General features: G+C 40.7%; 1 protein-coding gene and 1 pseudogene across 2 annotated transcripts; one reads left to right on the forward strand and one right to left on the reverse strand.

The window, feature by feature from the left end:
* Positions 1 to 14,946, forward strand: part of LOC123977882 — a 90,514-nt pseudogene that overhangs the window by 789 nt on the left and 74,779 nt on the right.
* Positions 7,557 to 12,556, reverse strand: dtx3l1 (deltex E3 ubiquitin ligase 3L1). Of its 2 annotated transcripts, none has more exons than XM_046061014.1 (5): positions 12,442 to 12,556; positions 10,301 to 10,392; positions 10,063 to 10,214; positions 8,684 to 8,895; positions 7,557 to 7,721 (listed from the first exon to the last, which is right to left on the reverse strand). In XM_046061014.1, the coding sequence occupies exons 2-5, from the start codon at positions 10,389 to 10,391 to the stop codon at positions 7,652 to 7,654; spliced, it is 525 nt and encodes a 174-aa protein (XP_045916970.1). In that variant the 5' UTR covers position 10,392; positions 12,442 to 12,556; the 3' UTR covers positions 7,557 to 7,651. The 2 variants fall into 2 exon arrangements, with proteins under 2 accessions (XP_045916970.1, XP_045916979.1); XM_046061023.1 differs by having other exon boundaries at positions 10,310 to 10,392; positions 12,442 to 12,553.

Genomic DNA, 14,946 nt, shown 5'->3' on the forward strand with positions numbered 1-14,946 from the left:
CCCCGAGAAGGGGAACGAGACACTGCGTCGGCCCGCCGCACCTCTCTCCCCGCCTGAAGCGCTTGCTTCATAGTTTAAGCTAATGATGAGTGTGTACAGGTGTGCTTTATACTCCTCCGGTTATTCCATCACACCTTACCGTTCTAGCAACAAGCCAATAGGATTGGAGTGATTTCATTCACGTTCAGACCTGCTTCGCCTAGAGGCGTTCCCATAGTGTCGTAACCGACGCAGTGTCTCGTTCCCCTTCTCGGGGAACCAGGGTTACATACGTAACCCGAAACGTTTGTTAACAGCACAATACTGTTCTGAGCTGTAGCCTGATTATAATCTGAACTACAGTCAGATATATTTTATATACAGTACTGTGTTATTGTGTATTTAAGTTACGCAGTTCAGTCATTTCATTTGTATAGTCATTTGAAAAGCGTTTGAAACTGTATAAATAAATAAATAAAAATTCAGTGAAGCTGTTTGTTTCATTCATTTATATTCATGTAATAAATATACAGATGTCAGTTTAATGATAATCTGTATGAGAAATAAAGGAAAAGAAAAATATTTGGTCACAATAATTATCCACTTATATTGATTAGTTTGACCCGGACAGACTTGATCACTAGGTTTCTGTTGTGACAGAATTTACATTGTCTTATTTTTCTTTTTCATAAGGCATGACAGTAAAGTTTTCATTACTTGCACATGAAAGGTAATTTCTGTATACTGTATTCAGTTGATACAATTTTTCCAAAGATACCAGATATATCATCATTTAAGCACTATGACAAAAGAAAATCTAACTTTAACGTGCCACTGTCATGCACTCCTCTATTAAATACAAACACATACACAGTCAAATTCTGATGTCAAAGTTGGAGTTCTATCAAAGGCTATAATTAGTACAAGTTAGTTAGCAATTGTTGACAAACCTGTTCAGCAGGGTCTGTTTTAAGCTGCTATTGGTTTAATTATGCTCAGTGAAACAGTGACGAGCTGAAATGAAAGAATAAGGCAAACAGTGAAGAACACTGGGGAGCTTTCAGTCTGTATGTTTGACTTAAATACATGATTTGTTTGCGTCACAGTGAAGTAATGAAGTAATGAATGTTTTTTTCTGTTGTAGAAATGTGAATAGAAATAAGCCCCTGATGGTGACATGAATGAATTTATAAGGACTTTATGTTAACTGAAGTAAAGTATTATTCCGTTTTTATAAAGTGGAGGATTGGTGCTGCTGACTGACAAACAGAGACAGACACAGAGATCCCAAATGAAAATGAATGAAAGTGAAATGCTTAGCTCTGAGAAAACAGCTTTGACTCAAAAGGTTGAAACAGAATCCTTGTGGCATTGATTGTCTAGCAGCCACTGTCTGCCTAGCTGCCCCCCTTCTCTGAGCCTCAGGGGTGATTTGTCAACTAAAAGGCCATTAATCAATGAGTGGGAGGACGGAGGAGTGCTGTTTAGAAGCAGAACATGGCCACCCATCCATCTATACCAAGATTCAAACAGCACACACAGACCCTGAGGTGCAAGTCCAAGGCCAATGTGGAGAACCAAACCACAGGTGGATACAGAGTCAGAGGCAAAGCAGCTATAACCCCAAAGCTTAACAGCTGGTGGACTGATCAGACATTTGGAACACAAGTTTGGGCTTCTGGAGAAATTTATCAATCTGTCCATCTATTCATCGGCTGTGTGGTCAAGAACAGCTCCAACTAGACTTTTGGGAGGACACAGTAGAGGAATGGCACACCATGAGAATCAGCGGACACAGTGATCATTCTGTAATGGTTCATTAATATAGTTTGTTCTCTAGTAAGTCTCCATTATCGTCCATATCACCATTCTGAGATATTCAGGAACTAACAATGAATTCATTATTGGGGTGTTCTTGATTCGTTCCTCATGCCTTCCTTAGTAACTACTCACAGTTTTGTGTTCCGTATAGTAAGGTGACCAATTTCATCTCCTTCATCCGGGATGAATGGTTGTGTCCACAGGGAGTCCGCATTCTGAAACTCCTTCACTGCTCTCTGAATAGCGAGGAAGACGACAGAGAGGGCAGACATTCTCATATGTATACGCTATCACACTTCTCCATCTACAGCCATGAGAATGCTCAAGCAGAGAAGCAAAGAGGGGTGAAGATTCTATCACATAACAGAAGATCTTGTAGAGTACTGAAAGTCTTCTCTGCAGAGCCATACACACACACACAGACACACACACACACTTCCACTTAGCATGGCTGACACTAACCTCACTGTACAATATGTCTACATAGGCCATTGTTGAGTCTTTTTGTAGGGATAAAGTGAGAGCACAGGGGAAGGCGAGTGTCTAGCTGGCTGTGGACTGAGCTCTGATAGCATTGTGATGAGTGAGTGGGCAGGGTTGGAAAGGGCTGCTTATTGTGGTATAAAGAGTGAGGCAATGAATGGAAAGGAAGACTTATGGTGACTCTTTGAAAGGTCTACAGCCTTTTGAATCCCTTTGCTAGCCATCTGATTCCAGAGATTTTCAGATATCAAAATGCAGAGCGTCTTGAGTTTTTTGTTGTTTTGTCTTTACATTTTTAACAGTAGGGAGATGGCTAGAAATGGGGGGAGAGATAGGAGGGATGTCTTGCAACCAAGGTCCTTAGCTGAACTCTAACGTTTCGATTACATGGTCAGCGCCTAACACCCCAAAGCCAAGGCACAAAGTCTAAGGTCTGGCTAGATTCAGGCACAAAGTCGTAGTTTGGGATAAAAGAAACCAACGCTGACAGTCAGCGGGGAACAGGAAACAAACAGCTGATTCAAAGTCTCTATCTGCCTGTCCTATGACAGACAGACAGATAATTTGATAGATAAATTGTATATTGGCTTAATTTGGGAGCAAAACAAAGATATCTAGATTACATCCATTTTAGGCATCCACCATCTCCAAGTCTTGTAATTACCAGGCATACAATCTGCTTTGTCTTTGAGAAAGGATGGACACGGGCCAAATTAAAGAGCTTAATGAAACACTGCTGTGGACCATTTATCACCACTAACAAACTGACAGTGATGACAGAGGAGGAAGGACAACGGCAAAATACATAAAATATCTGCCGTTCCTTTGGTTTAACTTTACAACTTGACCATTAAGGTTTAAATACCACTGGTTGTTTCTTTTAAATGCTGACTAGAAATAAGTATGTAAAGGAAAGGATAATACTTTGTGCGTAACTAAACAACTTTAACATGACAAAAAAGTGTGAGCCTTCCTCGGTGGAATAGACTGAGACCGGGCATACAGCTACCCCTGGAGCTACAAACAATACTACAGCCTTGTGCGTCCCGTGTGTGTGTGTGTGTGTGTACTGCAGTGAAGACAGATTTGACAGACTTTGTGACCTGCCAGTGGTGGACAGATGAGTGTGTGTGTGTGTGTGTGTGTGTGTGAGCGTCCAGGAGAAAGTGGTTTAAGAGGCTCCTGGATGACAGAGGCCTCCCAAATGAGATTATACTTTATTGTGAGTGCAAGGACCTGGGTGTAATTCAGTTTGAAGAGAACATCAGGCCTGCATTAAACTGGGAAAGTTCACACTGGAAATATGGACCAATAAGGGAGTGGCAAGACTTTAGGTGGGGCATCAAGGTAGAAGTGAAAAATAAGAGCAATAAATTGCAGAGTTCTTCCAACCACATTGTACTGGAGCAGCAGTTGGGTCTGTGGGGAAGATTAACAAAGACTGGATGATCAAATCATGTGGAAACATTGACACAGGTTTACATCAGAGTGGGAATCACAGAGTAAATAACAATGTGATATTTTCCCAAAAAGAACACATGGTATTGTAGCACAGGTCATTTACAATAAATCATTTGTATCTTTTTCATAAAAGAAAATTGTTCCACTTAGTCATTTCACCAGATGTCAGCTGGGATTGGCTCCAGCCCCCCGCGACCCTGTACGCAGGATAAGCGGTTGACGATGGATGGATGTATGGATGTTCCACTTAGTGCTAACTTTCCTGAGCTTTCATCAACATCTCATGGCCTCGTCAGTGGGTGGAGTTTGTCATGAGATCGTTCAGTTGTCCTCGCGTGACCTGGAGGAAGGGGACCAGGAAACCCCCAGGGATGCTCCTGGTTGTGCTTGTTGATTTTGCAGGGTCTTAAGTTGTGTTGGGATTCTCAACATTGCTGTCATTGATGGCTCTGACTGCCCATCAGATGCACCCCCACTGTCCATCCTCCTCTTCGTCAGTAACAGGCTCTGTGCAGGAGGGTCCTCGCCACAAGATTTTTGTCTTGAGTGGGTTTCCTGTTCACTGTGGTCAGTATGCTCAATGTTATTGATTTGTTGGATGCAGTGGTCAGTACTGTAGTAGTGCAGTTTGGTAAAGTCAAGTCACTTTTATTTATATAGCCTCAAATCACAAATGACTAATTAGCTTAAAATGGCTTTATAACCCGTCATTCACATCCCAGCATCAGCTGTCAGGTGGAGTCAGAAGCTCCGTCACGACAATCCATTTAACCATGTGCAAGTTAGCTACAGTGGTGAACACAGTTCGCACTATATTTTCCACTCTACTATAAGCGTCTTCAAAATAACCCAGTCAAGTAATAACCACACATTTGGTAATAAAAGGATACTTTTATTTGACTAGCGATGGTATCATGATGGTATCAGGATGATGATCAAAAACTTAAAAAGTGGGGGATCAATAAAGTATTTCGTCTGATGGATGAGGTGGCCATGCAAATTAGATGTGTCATAAATGTCCGACAGACACTCTAAATACTCTGTACTTCTATAGTGCCTTTCTAGTCTTCCGACCACTCAAAGCATTTTACACCACATGTTCACGCCATTCAAGACGCCAACTGTACATCAGAAACAGAAACTAATACATTCTCACACAACGACGGCTAGAGGAGCTGGGGATCGGACGCGCAAGCGCAATCTGACCACAAGGTGAGTAGCTGTTCTTGAAAGACTGTCCTCCCAAGAAAAGCAACAACACGACATCTGTTTAAGTTGAAGTGACAAAGCCCTCTTTCTGCTGTACAAAGTCTCCCCTTTCCCTTTGAACAGGCATAAAAAAAAATTCTGTGACATTGTTATAAAGCCACAAAGTCCTTTTCATTTTTTCCATATCCAGTCAGTTTCAGTAACCATTCCAATACAATTTAACACAAACTGCAGGATACCAGTGCTTTGTGAACTATTCAGAAATTATTAATGCCAATATTATATTATCATATTATATTAATATACAAAAACATAAACAGTGAACATAAACATAGAAAGTGGCATGAAAAGAAAATACTCAAGTAAAGTACAAATAGGTTACCTCTAATTTGTACTTCAGTACAGTAGGCCTACTCAGTTTACTGTCCACCACTGGAAATAACCACATCTTCAAACTTGAGAGCTGTCTATAAACTATACAGCTTACCTCTGTAGCAAACAGAGCTGTTGTTCTCCTTGATGATGTACCATAGCACAAGCACCAACTGGCAGTGGGTGGAAATGTCAGTTGTCTCATCTGCCTGAACAGCAAGTTAATCTGCATTTTTTACTTCCTCCAGAATGTAATCTTCAAGAAGTGACAGCATGCAGTCCAAAAGTTCGTTTTGCAGTCTTTGAGGTGCCTGTCTTAAGATGCTCCTCCAACACACTGTGTAGTGAGGCAACAAGATCTACTAACACGCCAGGGTTGTCAGAGGATGCGGTGTCATTGTGGCCGCGCAAGGCTGATGTTAACTCTGCCTAGCAAGGCTAACTTCACCGTTCCCTATGTGCCCTCGTACACTCACGTTTCTTAATCGTCTCAGATAAATGTATTGTGTCGTTTACTCCTGTAACAGTCCAGGCATTTAAATCATTGCATTTATCTTGTCAATTCATCTTAATTTCTGTTGTTATCGGCATATCTTGTGTCAGCATTGGCTGCGCTGCTGTGCTGCCTCGCTATCTCTCCAGCTCCCCAGAAGAGATCAGTGGATGAGCAGGAATCTAATTTCACACCCAAACATAATTATTTAGCCTAAATGTTATGTATTACATGTTATTGTGCTGTCACGATCCCCAAGCCTTGACCCCTTGCCCTAGGCTCTTGGTATGTGTATGCGTGAGTTCTGATTATTTTTCCCTTTTGTTTGACTGCAGGATGCTTGGTGTGTTTTGGTTTTTGTGTTGTCTGTCTGTGTACTCCCCCTTTCCTTGCACAGTCGGCGAAGGGGAGGTGTGTCAACAGTTTCACGGAAACAGTTCCTAACCCTTATTACCATGGTTACCAAGCAGTTAGGATAGGATCTGCTGGTTAGGAAGTTTCTGTAATACGGCCCCAGGACTGTTCCTTACATAACCTTAACCACGTAGTTATTGTAACCATGACAATTCATTGTTTATCTGCCTGAATGATGCAGCAGTTGCCTGTCTGACTTCTAGCAAACACTAGATGTAGAGAACATATCTGTCCAGTCCTGGCTGAATACCATTAGCTGACTATTCGTTTCAGAATTCAGTTTAAGATTCTGTTAGTTTCACATCCCTATATGATCTGGCTCTGCTCTACATTTCAGTTCTTCTAACCACGTATCCTGCACAGAGACCCCTCAGATCTGAAAACCAAATGCTGTTAACAGTTCCACGGTGCAGGCTTAAGATCACACTCTTACTGTTTTAGCTCCAACTCTTTGGACTGCCACATTTGAAAAAGCTTTTTATTATTTATCCAACAGTTCTTTTTAGATTTAGTTTCATTTGTCTTTGTTTGGCCACTCCTTGCATTATTGTTGTATTTCTATGAATAACCTAAAACTCTGGCTTTAAAATATAGAAATACAGTTTACTTGCTGTCACTTTTTCTTTCTTTCTTTTTTTTCTTTCTTTCTTTCTTTCTTTCTCTTTCTTTCTCAGCCCAACTTCAGCTGAGCCCACCATCCACACGTTTGATCAGTGCCTCTCAGAATCAAGAGTCACTAGTAGGAGTAACTTCTTTACTAAATGTTTTTTTTGTTAAAACATGAATATTTCTCTCCAGAGAGACATTTCAAGCTATATTGCAAATTATTATTTTAGTCCCACACAATTTATCATTTTCTAATTTTATTCTATTAAACAAAAATCAGAAAAATATCATCACAAAATTTCTGTGACTTAATGGAAGACTTAAAAAATAGGACAATACTTTCAGTCTATCCATGAATTTAAACACGGTGTGTGTCATAAGAAATGGCCTGTATCAACTAATGTTTGTGTTTAGCAGGTGGAGTTCAGATGGTTCCCTGTACAGCTTAAAAATAAATGAAATATTCACCTCACTCGTATAGGGATATATAAAATATAATAATATGACTCCATATTCTGGGTTTAAAAAGTACATTTTCTAATGATACAATAACACAATTGCTTTACACAAGGAGGATGTTATTGCACATAAGACACCACCAAAAGTTGGAATTAATACAAGTTATAATAAATACATTTCAAGTGTAAGAACTGCATTAATGTAATAATGCACAGGATACATTCACACTATACTACACAAGATTACACAACAACAAACATCGAAGTACCTTTTTTATAACAGACAGGTTCTAGTTATTTATGGCACAGGTTCCCTGGCTCTGCCTTCATTTGTTGAGCCAGAAGTGTGTGGTTGTTATTCAATGCCTTTGTCCTTCAGTAGCTTTCTCACAGTCTTAAGGTAGTCAGCGTCTGGGTAGCCATCACTGAAAGAACACAAATTACACAGAGACAATGACTTTGTTGCATTTAGCAGTGGTTCTCATATGTTTGCTGTTGGGCTGTCCTTTGAAAGCAGTAAAAATATCCATGCTCCATCCCACTCAACTTTACTGGAGAAGTTAGCAGCAAAACTAAACCTTGTTTTATTGAAATATTAACATTTACCAGATTGTTAAACATTGCCCAACGTGTCAGAGTTAGAATGGCAGAAAGCTCATCTGTCCATATTGTACTTGACATGTCATGAATAAATCTTGCTGAGCTGAATCTGGATAGCCTTGACAAGACCCTGTCCTCATCAGTTGCTTCTGTCCACAAACAACTGTAGGAAGCGACTGCACACCACTGCAACAGCTAACGGGTGCTCTAGTCTGCATATGTGAAACACAGACACATCCTGTATGTACATGAGTGCACTTACCCACCCTCTACATATCCACCCGCTGCTGTCTGCAAGCGCTCTGGAGGTAATAACACTGAAGGTCTGTCATGTGACCAAATTATTGTTTGTAACTTAGTGTCAGCTTAGTGTCATGTTAGACAACATGAGAAGATGGTGATGACGGAGCTGCAAATGATCCAGCCTTTGTGCTTGTCTCTGAAACTGAAGGCAGACTAAGCAGCATAGTATTAGCTAACTGTTGTGTTCCAAAACTGTATGTATACAGTTCTGAAACACAACAGTCACAGCTGCTTCCCTCTGTTGGTTTTCTCTTTTGGTATTCTGATTTTATTGAATGACAGATCGCTTCAAAGCTCACATCCAGTGTTCACCCTACTGCAGGTATAGACTAAACAATGTGAACCTTTCAGAGGGGGGTTTAAATGTTGTTTTAAATGCAGGAAAGTGCTCTAATTGTAAAATTTATATCAACCTTGATTTAAACAGTATTGCGCAGTTCCCTGGGGCCAACAGAAGAAGACTGTACTTGTAATATTTACTCACGCGCTGCTTCCCCCGTCTGCTTGTGTTTTTAGGGGGATGGAAGCTGTAGTGACCACGTCCTCCCCGTCTTGATTGGTGGCAACAGAAAACAGGATCTGCTGGTTGAAGGCCTTGTCCAGCAGCTTGAGAATCCTGCGGCCCTCACGGTTGTCAGGCAGGTATGCACAGAGCCGCAGCCCTGCGTAAGGCTGGCCAGGGTGAGGGTGTTTCTCCTGCAAGAAGACAAGTTTCAGTCTCTATGGGTTCTATTTACATACAACAATTATGCTTTGCTCAACTACAGAGGTGTGACGTGCTAGCAATCTAGAACACCACACGTAGCCCTTATTAAAGTTCGATAACATACACGTTGCCACGGTGCCACAAGCCCCAACCTTCCACCCACTGCGGGTGTCTGTCTGCCTCCTGCCCCCACTGTCCTTTTTTTTGAAAACCAAAATATGGTCACCCTAATTATGATATCCCAGTCAAATCTCCTCCTGTAGCATGAATGTGTCTGCTGCTTCAGTGTTTCCCCTCTTACTGCAGCTCTGCTAACCAGACTAACCAGATCAGCAGCTTCTTTGCAGAAAGAATGCTACCAGGGTCCCCACAGAAACCGGAGCTCGGCTCAGAGCTCTTTCACTTTTTATTTTATTCAAATGAAATTTTCCTCCAAGTTACTGTATCCTTTTCTGTTTAAGTGTTTTACACTGCTTTCAGGACTGCATGTTATGGTGTGTGTGGGACTGTGTTTTGTTATGGTCTTGGATCTCTGTGATGCAACAACACCAATAGTATTTATACCATGAATTCAGCCACTACTGATCCTATGTGTTGACTGTAAGGAACTAAAATACGTCATGTTTATATTTATTCATTTAGCTGACGCTTTTATCCAAAGCGACTTATAATTGCTATACATGTCAGAGGTCACACGCCTCTGGAGCAACTAGGGGTTAAGTGTCTTGCTCAGGGACACATTGGTAGATGGGTCACAGTGGAGAATTGAACCAGGGTCTCTCACACCAAAAGGATGTGTCTTATCCATTGCGCCATCACCACCGCCTGTTACATGTAAATTTTAGCAATACATACCAAACAAATAAACAGACACTGTTTCTGAACATTAAAAACACACACACACCAAAAGGTTTTAGCCTAGCCTAGCTGCCTAGTTCGGGAATAAACTAGTTTTCACACTAATCCATTTTTTTGTGACCCAAAACACTTCTTATGCACATAAACCTTTTTCCCATGCTAAAATGTGTACTATAAATTAATCCTTGTCTGGGTGGTGATTTTCACAGAATCCCAGGGAATCAGCACAAAGTAGATCATTGACTTAACTAACTCTAACCATTTAAATAGATATACAGTGTGGTTTCAGCCGAGCTTACTGTCTGTATTCCATCTGCGAATATGTAGTTGATCTGAAGAGTATTGTCATCAGGGAACCCTGGCAGGTCTCTGTGGAGGATCACCCAGGTCATCTGGCCCTCTGGCTGGCAGCCATTCACTGCATCGTGCATCCCATTCACCCCTTCATTAGCTGCACAGACAGCGGGCCAGTTTTAGTCAAATGATCCAGAAGTGAGCAGAAAATGAGTATGCACAGAGGAGTAGGTGTGTATGTACATGAAGGACCTTGTTGCACCAGTGATGGGGGACCCTGTCCGTTCAGATAGCGGTTACAGTGGAACTTGTCACTGCTCTGGCCAGAGCCCATGCTGGGAAGCACAGAGAGGGAAACAGATTGACTGCTGAGGATATCCACAAAGAGCAGTCAATGAGTGCATCATCTAAAGTACTGCAGCTTAAAGGGGCAGTTCCTTCATCGTGGTTGGTCCTGCTCAGTCTGTGAAAACTCTTGTATAATGTCTTCTGTGTCACCAGGGGTATCTCAGCCTGAGCTTGAAGACATCAAAGTCATATGTACAGCTGGAAAGACATGGGTAGGGAGAACCTAATGAAAAATGCAGGATCCAGCATTTTTGGAGCTTGACCCAATCTATGGATTTAAGGGAGGGTGAGTCAGGATATCTCTGCCTCTGCTCTTTGGTTTTGACCATTCTTTCCTAAATCTGTCTCTTGTGCAGGACACAAGCACTGAATACCTCTATGGGAAGTCAAAAGCAGGAAGGAAACAAAGGGTTCCATCCCTAAATAACATTTCATAATGGCAAGGGTGGACAACTGGAGATTACACTAAGATGATCTCATCTTCAGGCCTCTGTCTCCAAATCTAGTGTTACAACCATCTTTATTCACGCTGTGTGCTTCTGTGTTGCTCATTCCTAAATAAATGAGCCACCGAGTCCATTGTTTTACTTGTGGGTATTTAGACTATTATCTATAAAACCCAGTCTTTTCAAAGTAGAATTGTCTATATTTTGGAATTTAGTTCAAATGTAACAACATGCTGCCTCAGTTCACATGACTGCTGGAGACTCTGATATTTAGGTTTCAGTGGTCCACTCCCTGACACAACCCTCAGGTGGTTACGGTCATATGAATAAAGGTGTGACTGGTGGGATGGTAACTTTCATATCATTCTATCATTTATTATTCAGTTACTTCATGTTACATGTATACATTTCTACATCCACCCACGTCCCATTCTTCCATCATACTGTTTTAAAAAAAAGAAAATGGCCATAATCCCCCATTGATGGTGACAAACCAAGACAAGGTTGTTTCAGTTGCAATCTGGAGACTACACTGCCACCCAATATGGTGGCTATGGTGCAGTAGACAAGACACAAACCTTTGGTGTGAGAGACCTGGATTCAGTTCCTACTGCGACACATCCACCAATGTGGCCCTGAACAAGACACTTAACCCCTAGTTGCTCCAGAGGTGTGCGACCTCTGACATATATAGCAATTGTAAGTTGCTTTGGATAAAAGCATCATCTAAATGAGTAAATTAAAATGCAAATCACAGCAGCACACATAATAAAGCTAAAGATGTATGTCCCTTCACTGTTGTGACTAGGATATCATTTTATCATGAAACTATGAGCCCCAAACCAGAAGTGCTGCAGTGTTTGGACCATATGTGTTAGATCATATCTGTGGGTTACAAAAAAGAAATTTAATTCTGTTCCACCCATACCAATTTACAGTTATGACACAATATCAAGTAAAGTTAGGTAAACACAAGTTAAACAGTCTAACATAAATCATTGAGAGCTACCCTCAGTCTGCTGAAATACCTCAAGTGCAGCTTGGATGTCTTCAGTAGTAGAAGAGCAAACTTGTTGTAGGGAGAGGGCAGAAATCCAGTTTGTCAGCATGCTAACACAGGGAGCTCCTGTCACGAGCTGGTTAGCTGCCATGGCTGATTACGCCATTCAACTCCACTGGTCTGACTCTGTGCTGGGATTCCACTAAGGCCTGGAGGTCCAGGAGCTGCATATGATTTCACTATCATTTGCTTTTCTCGTTCTAAAAGAACAGGTCTGTCGTCATGTGCGATGAAAACATTTAGTTTTTGCAGCAGGTTTAAAACGTCTGTATGGTGGTTAGAAGATGCCAAAGGGCTGCAGCACAAATGCTTCAATTAAATACCCTTCATCATTTGGGTGTGCATTTTTGAGAGAGGGAGAGACGCCAGTCATTAACTTGGAAGTCCTTCCAAGATAGAAAAGTAAAGTTAATTGAGGCTGACGGGGCAAAATGGAGCTGTGCTGTTGAGAACTTCCTGACAGCACAGCAGCAGTGTGATTACACTACACACAAACAACTTTAAATTCTAGTAAAGCTGATCAGCAGTACCTGTTGAAATGCTGGTCTTCTCCAAGGTTAGTGAAATTATCCTTGTCTTCTGTCTCGCTTCTGTGCAGTCCTGGAGTTCAGCTGTTCGTCAGCTCATGTTGACATGAGAAAGAGACAAAGACACAGAGATAGGAAGAGGGACAGAGATGGGCGTGTCAAGCAACTGCTGAGTGATCTGTTCAACTGGTGTAGCAGCTTTGATGGGGACTGAGAGAGAGAGAGCGAGAAAGCAAGGAAATAAAAACTAGAAATATTTTTTTTTTAAAGCACATACCCAGCTTGGTGTATGATTTGTTTTTTATTGTCTGAAGAGTTCCGTGGCAGGCAGGGATGGGCTGAAATACAAATCATGTACATGAACTGTTCTTCATACATTTCAGTGGCTGAAACCATCTTAACAAATATGAAGGTTTCAGCAGCGAGTAGTAGATCATTGGGAGGAGATGTCCCTCTAGACCAGGGGCTCCTTCAGGTGCTCATCCTCTTCTGATGCAAATCCCTTCATGCTGGAGCCACCAGACCTGAATGATTTCCCAACCAATGCAGTCAATGAATCAATCAGTCAATCTTTATTTGAATAGCATTTTTCATACATTTGTCAGACAGCCATGTAACACAAAGTGCTTCAGTGTAAAAACAAAGAAAGTCACAATGCCCCACCCCCCCAACACACACACACACACACACACACACATACACGCGTACCTATCCAACAGTGCACCGTCGGAGTAAACCGCCAAGTGTGGACCTGTGTTTCTAGTCCTTTTGAAGTAAAATAAATATAATACAAAATTTACTTTTACTGTCTTTTAACATAATATTACTGCAAATTTGCTTTTTTTTTGCTTTTTAAAGAAATTGCCAAGAGGGGACTTAGATCCTTAAACGATAGCTACCTATCCAAGAGGGGACCTCCATTGTTATGCAGTGGAACTGTCTGTGCTCATTCTCACCTAATGAGTGTTTTTACCTTCAAAGACTTTCTTTGTTTCTTTCAAAAATGGATAATTTAACTTTAATGTGAGCGATGTGTAAACATTTCACCGTGATCCAAACTTTAATCACTTTAACTGAAAATAAATAAACTTTAAACTTTAATTCAGAAGTAACTTTGCTGCATGCATTGATATCAAGCACTACAGTATTACCAACAAAAATTACTTGAATCTAGGTTTCAAATACCGTTTAAATAATAATAAAATATCTTATTACACTAGTGCACTTATTTAAATTTTCTCTTAGGGGAATTCATATTCTTCTGTGTGGGATGGTCATTTTTATGACCTGTGTGGAATGGTGATGTATACATTTTAAAGAGTTACTTTGTATTTGCTCTTAATAACTGAATCTTAGACTGGTTTTGAATCACACATCCACTACACTCTGTTAAGGCTATTTGGATATCTTTAGGGGGTTCATTTTAAAGTCATTTATGAATGTAATGAGGTCAGACAACAGATAATGAGTTATCCTTTTTCTAATAAGGATAATTTGGCATTCAAACTATAGCATGTATGACAAACGAAAGCAAAAACAACAATACTTATGAGAAAAATATAATCTCAACTAAGCAGTATGTTGACACATGATTTGATAATATGCTTTTGTAACAAAACTTAAAGGCTCAGCAATAGTAGATTTCCTAACTAGTATTAAGCTTCAGACTGTAAGATAAAAGGCTACCCAAATAAATTGATGTCCTAATGAGTTTTCATCAGGAATGCATAGTATTTTCATGTTTGCATTAGGCCTACAGAAAAAAAAGGTCCACACTTGTATGGCATTTAATGACATGAATCCACTGTTGGTTGCTACATAACGACACATGTCCCCTCTTAGATAGTATGGAGCAACAGTCACACTCCAACATCCAGCATCAATAATTATTCCGCATGATTTGTTATGTTTTTGTAATGAAATATAAAGTCTCAGCTTTAATGGATGGCTTAAACATTTTCAATCTTGACACTGTATTATAATGAAGGGCTGCCCACAAGTTAGGGGAGTCATAAGTAAAACTTTACCAACTTAAACCTTCGAGAGCCTGAAGTTTGATCCTCCACCTGAGAAGCTGCTGTCCTTTGCTAAGAAATGTGTAACCCACATTACCCATGAGAAAAAGACTATTACCGATGGCATGACATCCAGAGGCAAAGTCAATCCCTTGGTGAAGTGTGGAATGTTGAAAATGCTGGTTTAGTTACAGACTAGCAAGCTTAGATGTACCTGTGTACTTTATGGACAAGCCCTAATATAAAGGGCTACCAAAATGAATTCATGAAGCATTAATGTCCTGATGAGTTTTCATCAGGAATGGATAATATTTACTGCTCTGCATTGCCTACAGAAAAAAAGTTCCACACTTGTATGGCATTAAATGACAGGAATCCACTGTTGATTGCTACATAACGACACATGTCCCCTCTTAGATAGTATGGAGCAACAGTCACACTCCAACATCATTAAATATTCCTCAAGCATGATTTGTTATTATTGTTTTGTAAT

Source organism: Micropterus dolomieu, linkage group LG01 (assembly GCF_021292245.1).
Source record: "Micropterus dolomieu isolate WLL.071019.BEF.003 ecotype Adirondacks linkage group LG01, ASM2129224v1, whole genome shotgun sequence".
Lineage (NCBI taxonomy): Eukaryota > Metazoa > Chordata > Actinopteri > Centrarchiformes > Centrarchidae > Micropterus > Micropterus dolomieu.